General features: G+C 34.8%; 1 protein-coding gene across 1 annotated transcript; it reads right to left on the bottom strand.

The window, feature by feature from the left end:
• Positions 1-5,507: 5,507 nt before the first annotated feature.
• Positions 5,508-17,542, bottom strand: LOC137398524 (protein YIPF5-like). Its single transcript, XM_068084643.1, has 5 exons — positions 17,172-17,542; positions 16,249-16,408; positions 10,672-10,833; positions 9,782-9,887; positions 5,508-5,757 (listed from the first exon to the last, which is right to left on the bottom strand). The coding sequence occupies exons 1-5, from the start codon at positions 17,485-17,487 to the stop codon at positions 5,701-5,703; spliced, it is 801 nt and encodes a 266-aa protein (XP_067940744.1). The 5' UTR covers positions 17,488-17,542; the 3' UTR covers positions 5,508-5,700.
• Between the last annotated feature and the right edge of the window lie 1,002 nt (positions 17,543-18,544).

The raw sequence follows: 18,544 nt of genomic DNA, 5'->3' as shown, positions 1-18,544 counted from the left end.
TCCTTTGTAATGTAATGTACCGCTGCAATTTCTCTCTCCACTTGTTCCAGATCAGAGCGCAGCTGTCTCAGCTTCTCGTATTCAGGATGATTTTTGTCAAACGTTTCTATCTGATCTGTAACATGCTTCAACTCCTCCTTAATATTGGCCAGTTTTTCTTTTAGTTCTGCAATAAACAATAGCAAGCAAATGAATATATTAATCTTTAGTTCGTAGAAGTATGTACTACCATCTATAACAATGCATTATAATGATTTTGACACATTACCTTTAGTCTTGTTAGAGTAAAACTGCACAAGCTCGTGGTAGCAATTCTCCATCTGGTCAACAGTAAGAGCAGCTTTTCCCTTAGCATGGGGGCTGAAGTGTTTCAAAGCCTCATCGCTGAGTTTTCCATGTTGGAAGCGATTTTTGAAAACCTCGTTGTTGTGGTCATTTGCTCTTGTTCTGTTTTCAATTGCTCTTTCTGTTTTTTCCTTTTGCCTTTTGAGAATATTTAGTTTAGTCTCCAAATGTTGTCTGCGCTGCTTCTCATCCTTGTGCATATCAATTTCTTCACGCAACTTGATATATTCCTTTTCTATGTTTGCTCTTCGTGCAACAAGCTCTATTAGTCTGGGCGAATTTTCTTTTTGGTATTTTCTATGCGCTTCCAGCTCTTCCATTTTGTCTGAAAAGATTTTTAAATTACTCGGTTATAAATTGTACAACAATTATCTACATTAAAACTTAAACTAAATTATTATTTGAAAAAAATAATTTACAATGTGGAGCATGTAATTGGTTTGATAATCATCCAATAAAATGATGGGGTTTTACCACAAGCTTAAAAACATTTTAAAATGTTTACTTGCATTGCATTAAACCCTGTTGATACTCATTCTAGTCATGGGTACAATCTTCTATCATGACAAATCTTACCATGTTAGACTTACCTCTTATTCTAATCCTAGCACGTTTCTTCTTCCCCGCCCAACGTTTGCTCGTCAACTTTAGAAATTGGACGTGATTGATGTCATTCACCTTCTTACCGTTTTTGTCTTCCGCGTTCATAAGCTGTTCCACCTGTTCTTTTTTAAGGTGTTTCAGCAAAATCTCCAGAACGATGGCATCTTTTTCACGCACAGCAACATGTAGCACTGTCTGTCCATCTTCATCGACAGTTTGCTTGAGCAGTTGAAATTTGACATCGGAAGCCAAGTGCCCGGTACAAATATTGTAAAGGCCAGAAATGTAGTCATTATATCTTTTGTCATCCCATAGGTGCGGGTCATTAAGATATTCATGCAGAAGTCTTTCAAGTTCACCCTTCTTGTTTGTCATTCTGCTACTTCTGTAAAATATAAAAGCCATATATAGCGGGCTCTAATTAGGCTGGTACTTTTATCTCTGGCATGTAAAGGATAGATTTTCTCAGCACTTTTTGATAAATACACTTGGTGCATTCAGGGCTCTTTTTAATTATTAATGGCGTTAGTGTTTCTAATAATATAGTAAAATGATAATATATATACAGTACATTTTTATACTGTATATGTAATCTGCTATGTTAGTACAGCCTGAAGAATTCAGAAGCACGAAACTGGCAGTAGCTGGAAACAAAAATAAGCAGACATTTAAACTGTATAAGGTAACGGTGCATCTTAGGTCGGTACAACCTGCATACAACACATGCGCAACGGACATACAAAACATTTGCAACGCACAAACATTGTGGATACATCATCGCAACGCACATACAACTGTCTGACAGTGCATGCGCGCCGACCAGCTTGCCCACACACCGCACAGACACAAGACAACGGCGTCCCAAATGCATGGCTGCATGGCCTTTCAATCAGTTCAAAAATTACAGTCGTCTCCTGTAATTTATATCATTTGTCCAAAAGGCCAGCATAAGCGAGACAGGAAGATGCAACTTCGTCTACCAATTTTGAGGAAGTGATGGTGTAAACCCTTGGCATTGAAGTTTAATTTCAGCACTTCATGGTTCTAATCATAGTTGGTATCATAGATATTATAGTAACAGATATAGTAATAGATTTACTATATCTATGGTTGGTATGGATGTGACCAAAGACATGGAACCTATATGTCATTGTTGTGACTCATCATACAAATTTTCCAAGTGTCAATTCTTGCACCAAGTACATAGAACCTAGAAGTGGTCTACATCACTGGTTACACATGGTTGCTGGTGGCTCTTGGTTAAAAAATGATTCAGCATGCATGGAGTACAAGTCTTCATGAAAAATCATCTAGGTCCTGGCATGTCCTTGAGGGAATCTCGAAGCAGGAAACTATAGTGTTCAATCTTGCTTGATGTAATGTTGGATAGCGACAACCATTCTTGCATGATTGCAATTTTTTGAGGTTGAGTTGATATCGTTATGAATTGGGATGTACCTGTTCGGGGGTGTGAGTTACTCCCTCTCTGCACAAAGGTTTTATGGGGTGCAATGTTGCTCACATTCAGAACTTGACTGTAATATTTAAAAACTAGTAGCACAGTGCAAGGCCACTGCAAGGCATATGCGTTGATCTCAGAGTGAATCGAAAGTGTTGCACGCCAAGCATCAAATAAGGACACATCGTTGAAGCCGTGTTTGTCTGATGATTTTGCGTTGTGCCAAAGCAAGGGTCGTGTGATGGCGTTGCTTGTGCGTTTGTGTTAACAGTGTTACGTTGTGGCGGATGCGTTGTTAATTACTTGTGTCGGCGTTGTATAAACAATGTTTGTGCGTTGCAAGTGCCTTGTATGTTCGTTGCACATGCGTTGTATGCCCGTTGTGCCGACCTGAGATGCACCGTTACCCTTTATAATAGCCTATGTGCGTGTGTATGCGTGCACAAACACACACGCTCGCATGCGTGTGCGTGCGTGTGTGTCAGTGGCAATGGGATTGGTCTTTTTTGCTTGCTCTGAACCGCCCTGATGAGGTTTCAATAGTCGAAACAGTACTATCTGTAGCATGACTGCATGAGTATATATATATATATTTTTTTTTTATATGTAAATAAACCACCTGCACAATAAATGTAATTTGCCCAAAATCCAATCAGAATTAACACAAGTCAATTGCAGAAACAAGCTTTCTTGGGAAATTCTAATATATTGAAGCGAGTGCTCAATATGTTAACCAGGCTGCAGATACTTCTTTTATGCATTTTCGTATGCATATATATGTATATATTATATTTATATAATAATATATTATGTATTATTTTAAAAGTGTAGGAAATGATGCGGCTTACAACCACAAGCAAATATGTTAAAAAGATGATATATAATGTTAACTGCTGAAAAAACACCATAGAATTCCAGGACTTACAAATTGGAATTTGAATCAATGAGCTAGTGAAAACTACCATCAATGTCCAATCAAATTAGTACAGAATGTAATTTGTAGCAATACTGAATGACTTCATTTCAAAATTATTTTTAATTTTTTAGACTTTTTCAAATTTCATTATAAAAAGTTTCAGTTCATTTGTGCGTGTGAATTTTACCTTTAAGCGGTACGTACCTGTAGCAAAGTTACAACTTGGTATGGAGTTCGAATGACTGTGGATGTTTCACTAGAATGCCTCATTTATCGAGTCAGCAATCAACTGCCTGCTGCCGCAATCATGTGTTTGAGAACTAAAAGAAGCTTAAACTTGGTCAACAAGGTTTGAAGCTCTGTTATATGTGTATAGCCAGCCTCCGTAAGCAAAGGAAATATTTGCTTTTAGTAATATTACAATAGAAGCTCTGCTATATGTGTATAGCCAGCCTCCGTAAGCAAAGGAAATATTTGCTTTTAGTAATATTACAATAGATTCAACTTTTTCATTTTTCAAGTACAATATATATTCAGTAGGGCTGACCAACTTATAACTTATACATTAGCTTTATAAATATTTAGGTTCTCAGGCTATATTTGAATAAAACATATCATTACTGTTTAGAGTATAATAGGTGGCAGTCAGTGTGATGCCCGATTCTCATTCAACTGTCCCTATCATTATAATTATCATTATTAATAACATAAATTCAGTGTGGTGTGATACATACTTTATAGCCTTAGAACATTTCTGGATAGCGGTAAGTTATACCATCAGAAGTTCAGTGTGGTGTAATATGTTTTGTATCATAGCCCTAAAACATTTCTGTATAGCGGCAAGTTATACTATTACCCTGCCTACTGATTGCCTAAAATGGTTTCAGTTACAACAAAATTCAGAGCAATACCCTTTTGCTTGATATAAAATGAACTTTGGCGAAAATGCATGCTAACTGCCAGGGTACAAGACATAACGGCATCACTTCCTACATGCTTCAGCAAATTGTAGCCTAGAATTTTAATCAGTTTTATGGGTGGTTATTAGGTATGCTATCGACTTATCAATAACCTTATAACAAAAGCAAAACGATAGCCTGGCTGAATGCATGCATGTATAGTTTGCTGACGTAAGATTTGCACATTGTGAATATACCTTTATAAATCTCCTTTTTGTCAGTTGCTAAGCAACTTCATAACAAATAGAACGTACAGTTGCACTCAACCAGGAATTTTTTAAAGTCAATCATCTTAAACTAATAAACGATTAACAAGATTTCTATTGACTTGTTGACCTAGCATAAACACAGAGCTATACATCTAAAAACAGCATAATGATTACATACAGAAAAAACAGTGTCAGCACCTAAAACAAATATTAAACCCTTTTTTCAAAGTTAGGAGTTTCAATTAAAGAAGCTCTCTTTATGCATATTTTTATATCCTGCCAAAACCTATCTCTTATGCATTGTCAGTCATAGAGAGATTTGGATTCTGTGAATGGTTTGGTAATAAATGATCAATTGATTACCAAATCAATTATCAATTGATGCTATAGACTTGGAGTCGTTTCATTAATGTTTCCATCTATATATGTATATCTCAGGGTTTGCGTGTCAATCGTATGTCAAGTTATAAAAATAAAGTTTGAGCAACGAAAAATCTGCTTCGCACTGGGATTGAACACAGTACCTCCAGTTCTGCAGACAGGGGGTTTACCCATTACACTACATTGTACTGGCTGTTGTCCTTGATAATTGCAAAAGCATTTGCGCAGTGCTTGCAAAATACCTCCAGTTCAGCAGACAGACATGCTTATCTATTACACTACACTGTTCTGGCTATTGTTCTTGATAATTGCGAAAATACTTATGCAGTACTTGCAAAAATACTATCGGTTAGTTACTCACACAGTTACTAGCATAACCCAATGGTTATAAACATATTTATGAGCACAAGTTGGCTTTTGAAACGGTTAGATTGTGTTACTCAAACTCATTGGGTAAAGAAATGTAGCAAATGGCAACTACATTACCTGCCACTGTTTATAAGTTGTTTTACATCTTGAACGAATATGTAGCATACACCAGCGCAACGCCAGACATTCACCTAGCTGTAGTATATATAAGCTACTTCACAGCAAATCACCATCTAATTTATGCTTATAAAATACAATTCTTAATCCAAAATGTTTGAGAAGCTTTTTATTAGTAGCACAACTTCCAATACAGATAAATAATAAAATACTCCTTATCAAATATACATCTTGGTAAAACCATCAAGGGAGTTATCCTTTCTTGTTTTTGCGCTTGAATTCTAGTGTGTTGGTGTTATATCACATAAGGGTACATCCAGTAATTCAATTCGTTCGATCCTTCTAGAACACTGTGAGTAGAGCGAATACTGCGTAGACAAGAGCGCATGGGTACGCTATCTGTAAAAATATAGGATTAAGTTTTCACGAAGTAGCTATCATTGCTTTTGTAAGGATTAGACATACCAATAGAACTACAAAAAGGCACACATGACATCACTAGTCTTGCTCTATGTGTTAGATATAAGTAGGGTCATAGAATTATTTTTATAGATTTGTCATTGTAAAATGAATAGATATTGTCTAGATAATGCAGTTTTGAATTTATAGCGATGGTTAGTATTTCCAATGTCTGTTTGTTATTTTGAAAACATCCAGCTTCCGCATTGGAATCAACCAAAATTCCAGAATACAGTGGAATTGGCAATATTTATTCAGTTTGTAAATAGCCATGTGAATTCTGATATTTATCCTAATAAGCTAGCAAAGGTATTAGATTAAACTTTTGGTCAAAAGTATGAGACTCTATAAACTTAGAACATTATCAGGATAATGCTATAAACTTCAAGCGATATCCAGATAATGCTTTGTCAGCAATATGTTAAAGAAGTTGAGAACATTATCAGGATAATGCTATAAATTTTAAACAATATCCAGATAATGATTTGTCAGCAATATGTTAAAGAAGTTTAGAACATTATCAGGATAATGCTATAAACTTTAAACGATATCAGGATAATGCTTCATCAGCACAATGTTAAAGAAGTCACATCAGCTACCATAAAAGCTCAAATTGATCACCACATCTATTGAACCGCCACTATAGGAGAAGGTTGAAAAGTAGAGCGCCATCCTTTAATTGAGGGGCCCCTCTATTTGACTGCTGCTTTTGCATTGTTTGATTTTTACGAACCCATAAGTGATCAGTAGAAAAATATCCAGAGTAATCAGCAACAATAACAAAAAATCAATAACATTTGATTCTTTGTTGCTTTTTGTATCAAAGTCCATTTTCCAATTTGAAAGCTTTTCGGCTTTTTCATTAAAATTTTAAAATATACACCATAAAAATAACTAGCAACTGTATCAGGCTAATAGTAGTCCTTGTTCAATATGGTCTTGATACTTCGACACATGTGGAAAATGGTTTACATTTATGGTCTTTGAACAACTAGTTTTAGACCAAAAGTTGTGCTTAGCGGCAATCCGGCTAAAAGTTTTTTATTATTTGAGTGAGACGCAATGCGTAAAAGTTTTTCTCTGCTAAAAAGCTGTTTGGACGCTGATATCAATTAGTTCAGTAGTGCAGAAGAAAAGTTGAGACCAGAAGACATTGTGGAAAGTGTTGAACAGGCATGTTCGTTCTGTTGAATGCAACAATCAGAATGCAAATGACAAGAGAAAATGATGCAAATGTTCGTTTCAAAATTGTTAATTTTTGTTTCTGTATATATTATAAGTATGGTTCGCTTATGTCACTTGTTCTTGAATATACACACATATAAGTAGCATTTGATAGATTATCATTATATAACTTATAAACAAAATTCACATTACAGTTATTTGGTATCAAAAGATTCACCATGTCTTACTCTGCTGTGTTGTGGTGCCAAATATGTGGAAATGTGATTACAAGCTGTTAAAAGCTCAAAAACGAAAAGCCGCCATAGATTGGAATCTGTTTATTTATCTGACGTAGTCATTACAGTTTGGTTAGTGTCTTGTCACGTGATGTTCTCACGTGAATTGAAAGGCCAATAAAAAGCTCAATATAAAACTTATCGTAGCACTAGTTTATGAAAAACACTTCGGGTTTTACCGAAGACCCCGTATCAAATATAGATGCTCGCTACTTTACAGTTTCGTTTCGGCTTGATCAAATCGCCAAGTCGTAATCTGATCATGTGACCTAATACTTCGCAAATAATTTTTGCAGCACTTTTCGATTATCACGGGTGATCAACAGGCTCGTCATGATTATCAGACAATGATATGTACTCCTTCGAGGTAAGGCTAAAAAATCAAATGAATTTTTACGGTAAGTTATAAGATATCACTGCTAAAAGTGACAGCATTACAATGACGATAAAATAGACGCGTAAGAACAATAGACATGGTTTTATTGAATGCGTGAAGTATATTTGTAAAAACATTTCGACGAATAAGGTTGCATGAAATTGTAAACAGTAACCATCTACCACAGCTACGCCACATTTGAGCAGTTTTGGAAAGAGAATGCAAACTACGGCGGTCTCGTGTGGCTGCGATTAACTGTTCGTTTTTTAGCTTTTAAGAGCTTGTAATCACATTTCCACATATTTTGCACCTACAACACAACAGAGTAAGACATGGTGAATATTTTGATATCAAATAACTGTAATGTGAATTTTGTTGCAAGTCAACCTTTAATAGCATCCTTGCGTTTATCTTAACTTGGCTTACAATGAATCAACGTTCATAACTCCTCGTCCTTGCACAAAACAACTTAGTTTTGGCTGCAAACTGTGGTAAACATCAATAACTGCAATGAGCTTTTTGGCAACATTGTTAAATATAGTTATAAAATGAAAACATGCCTTCATTTATATAATTGAATATTTAAAGTTGCAACAAAATTTAGAGCATGTTTTCATATCATCACAGGTTAATAGAAATCATTCCGATATCAACTGGTAGAGATATTTTTCGACTTCCTAATGCATATTTATTTAGAGATCTTTGACAAGTTCGAGGTAAATTAGCAGATTTATTGGATACAATGCATCCAAAAGGTTTAATGTAGCTCCGTGCAAAAGATAGGTGTCCTTTGCTTCGCCTGTAAAAGGGTAAATTTAGCTTTCCAAAAATTCTGACGAACTAGTTTAAAAATACAACGCCACCCCTATTCGAACTCCACTTTACTTTGACAGCCCACTATAAGGAAAGGGTTGAAAAATAGAGCGCCATGGCGTTCAAATTGAGGTTTTACAGTATTTATTATCCGTATAATAGTATTTGGACAATGTGGAGACTTGAAAATTGATAGTTTGATAAATAAAAGTCAAATAAAATTAATCGGCAGCAGCAATCAAATGAGAAAAATGGTATGGCAGCAGCAATACAATTAATCAATACAATTAATCAATTATCTTAAAGTGACACTGTATATCACTCTACCACCAGCTGACACCAATGATATACAGCCTCCCCCCCAAGGATAGGCGACGGGCCTCATGTGGGCGGTGTTTGATGATCGAGCTCTGTTGGGATGAACCCGAACACGGCACCCAAGCAAACAAATATGCTGAATAAAGCCCCTTGTAAATTTACAAATATTATGAACAATAGTGGTTATTTTACTGATCTGTTGGTTTCATTTAGTTGTCAAATAAATATAGCTGCTCAATATTGTCACTGTTATGATCAGTCAGTTGCTATTCACAAGCATCCACGATATTAATCGTCGCAATCGTAAAATAGCCCTAATTCGGTTTTATATTTAGATTTTGAGTATGAAAACTACACTGCACAGCTTTGCCTGCTGTCTCATCTTATTGGCCAGGTAAAACAATGTGACAACGATGAAAGACTTTGTCATTTTATGGTAGGGTTGGCAAAATATTAATCAAAAACTAGGAAAAAAAGGCCATTGTTCGGGTGATTTTGGGTAAATTATATTTAACTTTAAGCATATACTACGACCTTTACCAATTTCAAAATCAGTAAAAGTCAATAATTTGAAATGTTTTATTTCGCATGGATCAATTTTTTAGTTAGGTGTTACCCCTACATTGTAGAAATTCAAGGTTTGCTATTGTGAACCGTGAGGCCTACTGACTGAATGAGCTAACGACACAATAACAGCGAGTTGAGTCGCGTTTTCCAAAACCTAACAAGGCAACACGACCGCCCCGCGAGAATTGTGTTAGCTCCGGAACCCAGGCTAGCACAATCCTAACAGAGCACGATCATTAAACCCCGCCCATATGATAGCTGTCTCCTATCCTTGGGGGGCTGTATATCATTGCTGACACTAGACAAACATCTAACTAAAATTTTACTTCACTCTACCACCTGCTGACACCAATCAAACATGTATAATTCAAGCTATACAACTCTACAACCTGCTGACACTAGTCAACCATGTCTAACTGGAACTACTTACCAACAGTTGCTGCCCGTCCATCTGCAGTGCAGATACAAATAACTTTGACGCTGAAAAGCTACACCAAAGGACTGCAAGAACAGTGAGTCCAGTTCCGAGGCCACCCCTACAATTTATTAAGATATATTATTCAGATGATGCAACTACAATGAAGGAGGAGATAACTTCAATAGAACTTTAACTAGGAAAACATAACAAAATGATAGCAAACTATTAATTGTTTTTCTCTGTCTTACCATATGCTAAGCTTATGGTTAAAAGCTCATAACTCCACTTCTATTGCACATAAAAAGCAAGTTTTGGCTGCAAATTGTAGCAAACATATTAATGAGCGCAATGAACTTTTATGCAACATTAGTAAGTATAGATATAAAATAAAAATATGTCTGCAAATTCAGAATAAAATAAAAATTGAAAGCTCTAAAAAATTGCAAAGCAGGACAATGGCTATAATATCATCGCAGGTTAATTGCGAGCAACAGATAGAGATATTTCTCGGTTTCTCAATGCATATTTATTAAGAGATCTCTGGTAAGTTGAAAGGTAGCAACTGAATTGCTATTTATTGCATCCAAAAGGTTTAATATCGCTCCACCAAAAAGAGAGGGCAAAATGTAGGCGAAATTTGCTTCGCCCGTAAAAGGGCAAAATTTATCTTCCCAAAATTCTGACGAGGTGCTTGAAAAATACAATGCCAGCTTCTATTTGAGCGCCAACTCTATTTAATTGCTACTATAAAGGAAGGGTTGAAAAATAGAGTATTTTGGCCTTTAATTAGAGGTTTTACGGTAAGTTCTGCCCTACAATGAGTAACCTGCCCTGCAAGGAGCAGCAAAAGTTAAACAGTGACAAGCCTGAGAACCTCAAACTGCTGCACCCCAAATACTTACGTTAATGCAGTGAGTATAGCTACTGTAGAAAGTATAACCATGGGCAACAGGCAATAGCCCAAAACGCTGACCACGCAGGTAACTGAGACTCCTGTGAGAGACATCATGTTTAGCAGAGAGTACATTCCCAGGCTGCCGACGACTCCCAAACCATAGATGTATCTAAAATATAAAACTGAATTTATATGGTCAAACCTCAACATTAAAACTTCCAAAACCAAGATGTAAAATTTGGCCCTAATTTCCAAAGATTCTGAAGCATCGTAGTATAACAGGTAAGAAAGTGGAGATGAAAATGATATAAAAAACATACGACATTATATCTATATACAGTACATAAATGTGAGGGACTGCCATTGTTCTTCTGTTCAGTTAAAGCAGCGATGAAATTGTAGCTAAAAAAATCTTTTTGCACTGAGTATTTGAACTCAAGAAATTCAAATTATGAGTCACCAAACATGCGCGCGTAACCACTAAGATGAACTAGTTATATTATAAATATAGCATACTAGGTGAATGCCCAGCATTGCCCGTGTAATAAAAAAATAAAGAAGAGGTAATAAAAAATTCTGCACAGAAAATTTATTTAAATTTAATATATACAACAGTTACCATTCTAATTTTTAAACTTCATATCATGAGAAATGCGTCCTTTTGCAGTTCAAATAAATTGAGAGAAAAAATAAAAAAGTTTTTTAAGTGTCTATATAAAAAGGTTACTGTAGCAGCAGAAGCTCGTTGTATTTAAAGTTTTGATGTACAATAATGGTACCTCTTGATACTGGTACAAACGTAAAGATGAGATGTTGGACAGTCTTTGTCAGATCGTTGTCTGAACGAACGGAGAGAGAACGTAGAGGCAAAGATAATACAATTGTCCACATGAAAAGTATTTACTCTTTACAGATTTAGCGATCGAACCTTGGGGGAAACCGGAAATAGGAGTGTAACGAGACATTTGAAGTTGAAACGGCGCATTTGAATTAATAATTCAAGTTAAAAATTAAACACAAATTAAAAAAGTGGTAATGGTAAAAAAGTTATCTTATCAAAAAATTTCAAGAAAATAACAAACCAAAAAGGTAATAGTAATTGATAATTAAAAGTGCACATTTAGTGTGTCTAATTGTAAAAGGATATACAGTACATACGAAAAAAGCAATGGAAATAATAAGAATGGTTTAGCCTTGTGGTTACGCACACTTGTGAGTAGACTTGCGGTTTGAATGTTGTGAGATCGAATCCAATAGAAGGTGAATTTTCGTTGCTAAAACTTTATCGCTATAGCTGGACAGACGAACGACAGACAAACACTGAGATTTAAATGTATAGATTATTTAATACCGATAGAAACACTAGTTTTGTAAAGAATAATAAAAATAGCACTCAATACATACAATACTCAATTTCATAGTGAATTATAGTATAATACTAGCTGAATACCGGGCATTGCACGGATATTAAAACAGCTTATAAATAGTGCCAGGTAATGTAGTTGCCTGCCAGTTGCCATTAGCCTGGCACATTGCCAATAATTAATTTGAGTAAGCTAGTATCCGTATTGCTAAACATACTAATAAGACCAGTGAGAGCAAGCTTTAGTGATGTTGCGCGTAACACAGAGTGCTATGGTATTTTAACCTAGATCATGACTCATATCGCCCAATGAATTCATTGCATCTTGCGTAACTTAATTAATGGGTTAGGTTATAGCCTTGTGAAAGGGAGGTTCAGAGATCAAACCTTCTGCGATGATACAAACTTGTCATTGCTAGATACTAGTCAACTATAGCTGGACAGACCGAACGACAGACGATGACAAGCTTTGGTATTTATATAGATAGAATATAAAAGGCACTTAACCGTTGGTTAACTACTACCAAATTGTTTCAAGCAGATATAAGTATGTTCTTATCAGGTGACAACTTCTGATAGCTTCTTATATATATTACAGCTGTTATATTAAATAAAATATAATAATAAATAATATATAAATTGAAGATACATAAACAGATTTAGTTCATAATTCCCCTAGTCTATGTTAGACTAAGTTAAATCTCTCACAGACATCATATATCTCTATGGTGCATTTGCTTTGTTACTATACATGCACTATTTATTGCTCATAGTTTTAGGGCTATGGAACAAAGTAGTAAAATATTGGAATACAGCCATACCTCGACATAAGAGTCATACCTCGACATGAGAGTCATACCTCGACATAAGAGTCATACCTCGACATAAGAGTTATACCTCGACATAAGAGTTATACCTCGACATAAGAGTTATACCTTGACATAAGAGTCATACCTCGACATAAGAGTTATCCCTCGACATAAGAGTTATACCTCGACATAAGAGTCATACCTCGATATAAGAGTCATACCTCGACATAAGAGTCATACCTCGACATAAGAGTCATACCTCAACATAAGAGTCATACCTCGACATTAAGAGTCACACCTCGACATTAAGAGTCACACCTCGACATTAAGAGTCACACCTCGACATAAGAGTCATACCTCGACATAAGAGTTATACCTCGACATAAGGGTTATACCTCGACATAAGAGTCATACCTCAACATAGCAGTGATACCTCGACATGAGAGTCATACCTCGACATAAGAGTCATACCTCGATATAAGAGTCATACCTCGACATAAGAGTCATACCTCGACATAAGAGTCATACCTCAACATAAGAGTCATACCTCGACATTAAGAGTCACACCTTGACATTAAGAGTCACACCTCGACATTAAGAGTCACACCTCGACATAAGAGTCATACCTCGACATGAGAGTTATACCTCGACATAAGGGTTATACCTCGACATAAGAGTCATACCTCAACATAGCAGTGATACCTCGACATAAGAGTCATACCTCGACATAAGAGTCATACCTCGACATAAGAGTGCAATATACGGAAAATTGAGATGTGAGCAAAATTTCGAGCAAGTTTCCGCCTTGCGATATGACAAAGCTTTGAGATACGAGCAGACCGACGAGTTCTCGATGGCCACTAAATGTCCAAGTATGTGCGAGGCTAGTTTTGAGAACAGTATTACTCGGTTGTTTCCTCAAAACAATTAAAAAAAGTTTTTAAAAGATCGGCTAAAACCCTAAGTGAAGCAGCAAGGGCCGAGCCTGAAAGAAATAATAAAAAATAGGATGATGACAAAATCTATGTTTAGTAAAAGATTAAAACTTAGCTTTAAGAGTTTATTTAATAAGCTAAATTCATGTAAATTAAATTCAAAGTTTATGTTACATAGCGTCATAAAAGTCTGGTGTACTGAGCGCATTGCTGTCAAGTCTCTCTCAAAAAGTCTCAGAATGTACATCTGTCTCGAAATACTATGTACAGTTCTGTACAGTAATATTACTGTGTACGGTATTGTACATAGTAATGTTACATTTTATAGCAGGTAATTAACCACTACATAGGTATTTGTTACTTTGTGAGCGTCGGTACTGAATTAAAACTATTGAAAACACTTTTTCCATCATAACATTTTTTGTTTCTAGGTGTTTTTTTCATAATATGGGAGCAGATTAATCTGTATTTAGTTGATTCATATAAAAATATTGCATTGAGATATGAGAACAATGACAACGCAAGAACGCATTAAGCTCATATGTCGAGGTATGACTGTATTTACTGCCATACTGCTTTAGTGTGCAACCAGATCTCGGAACAAATTCAATTTGCAAGTTTCAAACATAAATTTAGAAAATAACATTTCATTTCAAGTAAAGATAATTGAGCACAATTGTTTTTGTTTAATGACTAGAAACAGTAGGATCTGTACCCAATACAAATTACTTGCACTTTGAACTATGGTATGGCCAACAATAAATTATTTTCGCATGATTTTGTCTTCATCCTACTTTTTTATTATTTCTTACAGGTTTGGCACTTTTTGCCTCTTCAATGGTGTTTATATCAAGGAATTATATTACAATTTTTTGTGTATATATTTCAAATTTTATTAACATATTTCAGAGTTGTCCTCTCATGTGAAAAATAAAAATAAAATATAATTTTGGAGTTGTCTTTTCATTGTGATACTGAATTGCTAATGAAATGTTACCCTACTTCGCTTAAAAACCAGGGAACTGCTTTACCAGATTGATATTTCAAGGTGATACTAAGATGATATAATTGTAAATCTAAGATAACAAGCCAAGTCAGACAAACAGACAGATAAAACAGACAGGTAAAAGTTACCAGTTGAGTTGACATTATTTTCATGCTAATACAGGTAGAAGTTGTTTTTCAAGCATGTGTGAATATGACTCCTGACGATTTCTATTATATTTTAAAGTGTTTATAACTAATTTTAACACATTTTTGACCAGTTTTGGCCATCACGCATTTTTCTGGTTTGTTGAGATATTACTTAAAATGCATCTGGTAAACCATTGGGAGCAATTTTATGACCGTCTGGCATGATTTTAGCATTCACGCAGTGTCATTCAATTTCTGTTACCTAACTGAAAATCCTCCAAAGCTCATCTATGACTGTTTTAGAATGATTTTATGTGATTTAGAAGTATATTTAATCATCACGCTGATTCACGCATCACACATTTTACTAAACCCGGTCTTCTCCCGTTTACATTATCCCCACTTTATGAAGTTTTTTTATGTCATGGCTTCTCTTTATAGGTGCATTAAAGACTTCAATTTTTCAGCCAGTATTTCGGTTTCATATAAGTGAACTGACTCCTGAAGAGCTAATGTCAATTGTATTAGATACTTTCAACTATACTATGAAAAATAATCTATTAAAAATTATACTACAACTATTAGAACAATTTTAAAAATAAATAAAGTTTTTGATATTAGACTTTGATTATTTCAAAAATTGATGCGTAAATACAAATCTTGTGCAAACTGTCCAAAAAATTTAAAAACAGCAAATTTCTTAAATATGGGCATATTTAAGAAATTTATTTAAGAAAAGCAATATCTTTAATATCAGTTTTAATGAACTATTCAACTGCTAGCAGTAAAACATATAATGGGCCTGATGTACTAGTGATCGGATAGGATCTCGAGGGAGACAAATCCAAATTGAATTTAAAAACCAACATAAAAAACCTGCTCCATGTTAAAAATATTGAACAAGATCTTCTCAAATCTCTGGTGAATAGAGCAGCAATGTATTACCCACAGAGTTGAATTTCAATTTACAAATTATTCAAATTGATTTAAAAAAATTTAAATTTATATATATTAGTTTTCATAGTTTAAAAGTTTACAAATTAGAAAATTCATTCCAAAAAAATTACAACTTACAAAATGAACCGTTGTAAATAAAAATAAACATATAATACAAATAGATATAAATATTTATAGCTATATAAATATAAAATAAATATGTTGCTGACTTTTATGACATGACAAAGCTAAAATGTTTTAAAGAAATCGTATATACGTATACCATTCTCTAGAGACACATTGAATGGCGTGTACTGTCTGCTGGCAATCTAATATGAGAGCCTGAATGAGTGATGACATTATTAATATGGAAAATTATTCCCATCTATAGGAAAAAAAAATCTTACCCGAAATGAATTTTGCCAGCAAGTAGGAGAGTAGCACCAAAAGCCATACAAAAGACGAAAGGACCTGCCAGGTCAGAATCTGCAACCGCATCGTGATCTGTGCCCTTCATTGGGTTTAGAACAGCAAGAGTCTTCTGATAAATATGGTCAAAGTTTATACCTGTCAAAAATTTGTAGAACACTTTTAATTTATGTATGTTCAAATCCATGTAGAAGACCCTGTTCAACATTAGTAATTTAACTGAAAGAAAGGCAGATTGTAGCTAAACATCTTGAGCTAATACAGTGTCTAAAGGAGCTTTACATAATTATATAAAATAACTACTGTGATGTAACTTGATAGATATCAATGTTTCCGTTTAAACCACATTTATGTCTGTTTGACTCGCTACTATATAATATATATATGTTTTTTACTTTTTGCTTATGCTGCTTGTCTAAGCGTGTTTTTAAAAATGTGAAATATATACCATTCAAATGTTAAAACTACATGTGTAGTTTTAACATTTGAAGGGTATATATATTTCACTACCATTTTCCCTATATTTCACTACTATTTCTACTATTTTAATAGTAGTTGTGCAACTACATGTACTACAAAAACAAATACAAAAATTTTCAGCTAAGAGAAAATTAAGACCAGTATAGGCCTCTTTATTAAATATTACTCAAGCCAGACAATTTGCTTCTCCTAGCTGGACAAACTTCGTTTCAGGTATATTAAGCAAAAAGCCTATAAAGGAGCCTATAGATACAAAAAACAAAATAAAGTGTAAGTTCACATGTATTCAAAATAAAAAAACGAGTATAACTGTATTAGGAAAATGTTGGTAACAATATATATTTATCTTGTATCTTATATAATACTTAATAAGGGATCTATGATAATCTTATCCTGTATCTTATCATAGGCTACATCATACCAAGTTCTTCCAGAAGGGGTGGCTCGTTTTCAAAATCATCTTCATCTGTCAAACCTTGCGGTACATAAGCATTTTGATCTGGCGTATATATGTTTCCTGTATATGATGGCAGATTGTTGGGCTGCATGGAATCAAAGGACTGCTGTTGAAAATTGCCAACGGGTTGTGCTGGTTGAGGCAATCCTTGCGATTGTGAGTAGTCAAACGATCCAAATTCGTTAGCTGCTGCCGGAGTGTAACTCATGTTATAACCAGGCTGTTGCTGTTCATTATAATTACCGCTATAAAAACCGTCATTTTGTTCAAAATTACTCATTGCGGATGACAGTAACTATTCTATTATCGCCAGCGCCGGAAACACTACGCGATCATCAACCTTTTAACTGGCATTGAACTTAGTCGTAAACTTTAGTTTATAGAACTTCGAGTCGAAAAAGATTGGTGAGTTGACATAGTTTCCTTTTCCAAGGCTAATAATATTGTAAGCTCTCGGCTCGAGCATTCGAGGGTTTACAACGAACGTATTTTTACTCCGCTAGAAGATATCTCTATGATCGCGAATGTGTCTATAGTGTCTCGCAAGTACGTATATAGTACCGCCAACAGTACGTACCATTAGTGCCTCGCAAGGCGAATCACTCCAACAGTAACACAACTCCAAAAATAAGTTGAAATCGGAAAAGCCTGCATGCTTATATCCATACGATTGAAACCAATCTACGTTTATCATTATTTTATATTGCTTCAGGTAAAAAAACAATTGAATACAGAGTACCATTACAACGGAACAGTCTTCTAATAGACCTACACAAACATCTGCTATTAACTAGTTTTAGAGCTAAAGTTAAAAACCCTACAACACCTGTAAAATATACCAACACACTATTTATTTTACAAAAAGAAGCTTTACGACTTATATGCAAAGACCTAAACATACCCCATAAAAACCATCACTTACCACCTACCAACTTAACAACAAGCACTACCGGTGTTCTTCCCTTACCTAAGCTATCACATTACTTCACCTGCCTCACTGCTCATTCAATACTCCACGATAACTGCCCTAAATATCTCAGCTATAGCTTTCAAACCGTAAACCATAGTCACAAAACCAGAAACAGATTTAAATTACCTAGTGCCATAAACCACAACAAACTCAACAGTAACCTGCTAAATTCTTTTAATAATCTCTGCACTCATTTAAGAACTCTTCCTTTGCAATCTTTTAAAACAAAACTCAAACTACACCTACTATCCTCTGACCAATAATACCATTCACCATATAGCCTTACCTATTTTAACCATTTTATATTACACTTTGTTTTCATGACTAGAAAACTGTTGTCATATATTTGTATACTATTTTCACTGAG

Source organism: Watersipora subatra, chromosome 6, assembly GCF_963576615.1.
Source record: "Watersipora subatra chromosome 6, tzWatSuba1.1, whole genome shotgun sequence".
NCBI classification, from domain to species: Eukaryota; Metazoa; Bryozoa; class Gymnolaemata; order Cheilostomatida; family Watersiporidae; genus Watersipora; species Watersipora subatra.
This window is presented reverse-complemented; position numbering and strand designations above follow the sequence as displayed.

Coding starts and splice junctions, on each gene's coding strand:
- LOC137398524 (XM_068084643.1), bottom strand. CDS start 17,487: ATGAGTAATTTTGAACAAAATGACGGTTTTTATAGCGGTAATTATAAT. Junction 10,834..16,248: donor GCTGGCAAAATTCATTTCGG/GTAAGATTTTTT, acceptor TTTATATTTTAG/ATACATCTATGGTTTGGGAG. Junction 9,888..10,671: donor GCTATACTCACTGCATTAAC/GTAAGTATTTGG, acceptor AATAAATTGTAG/GGGTGGCCTCGGAACTGGAC.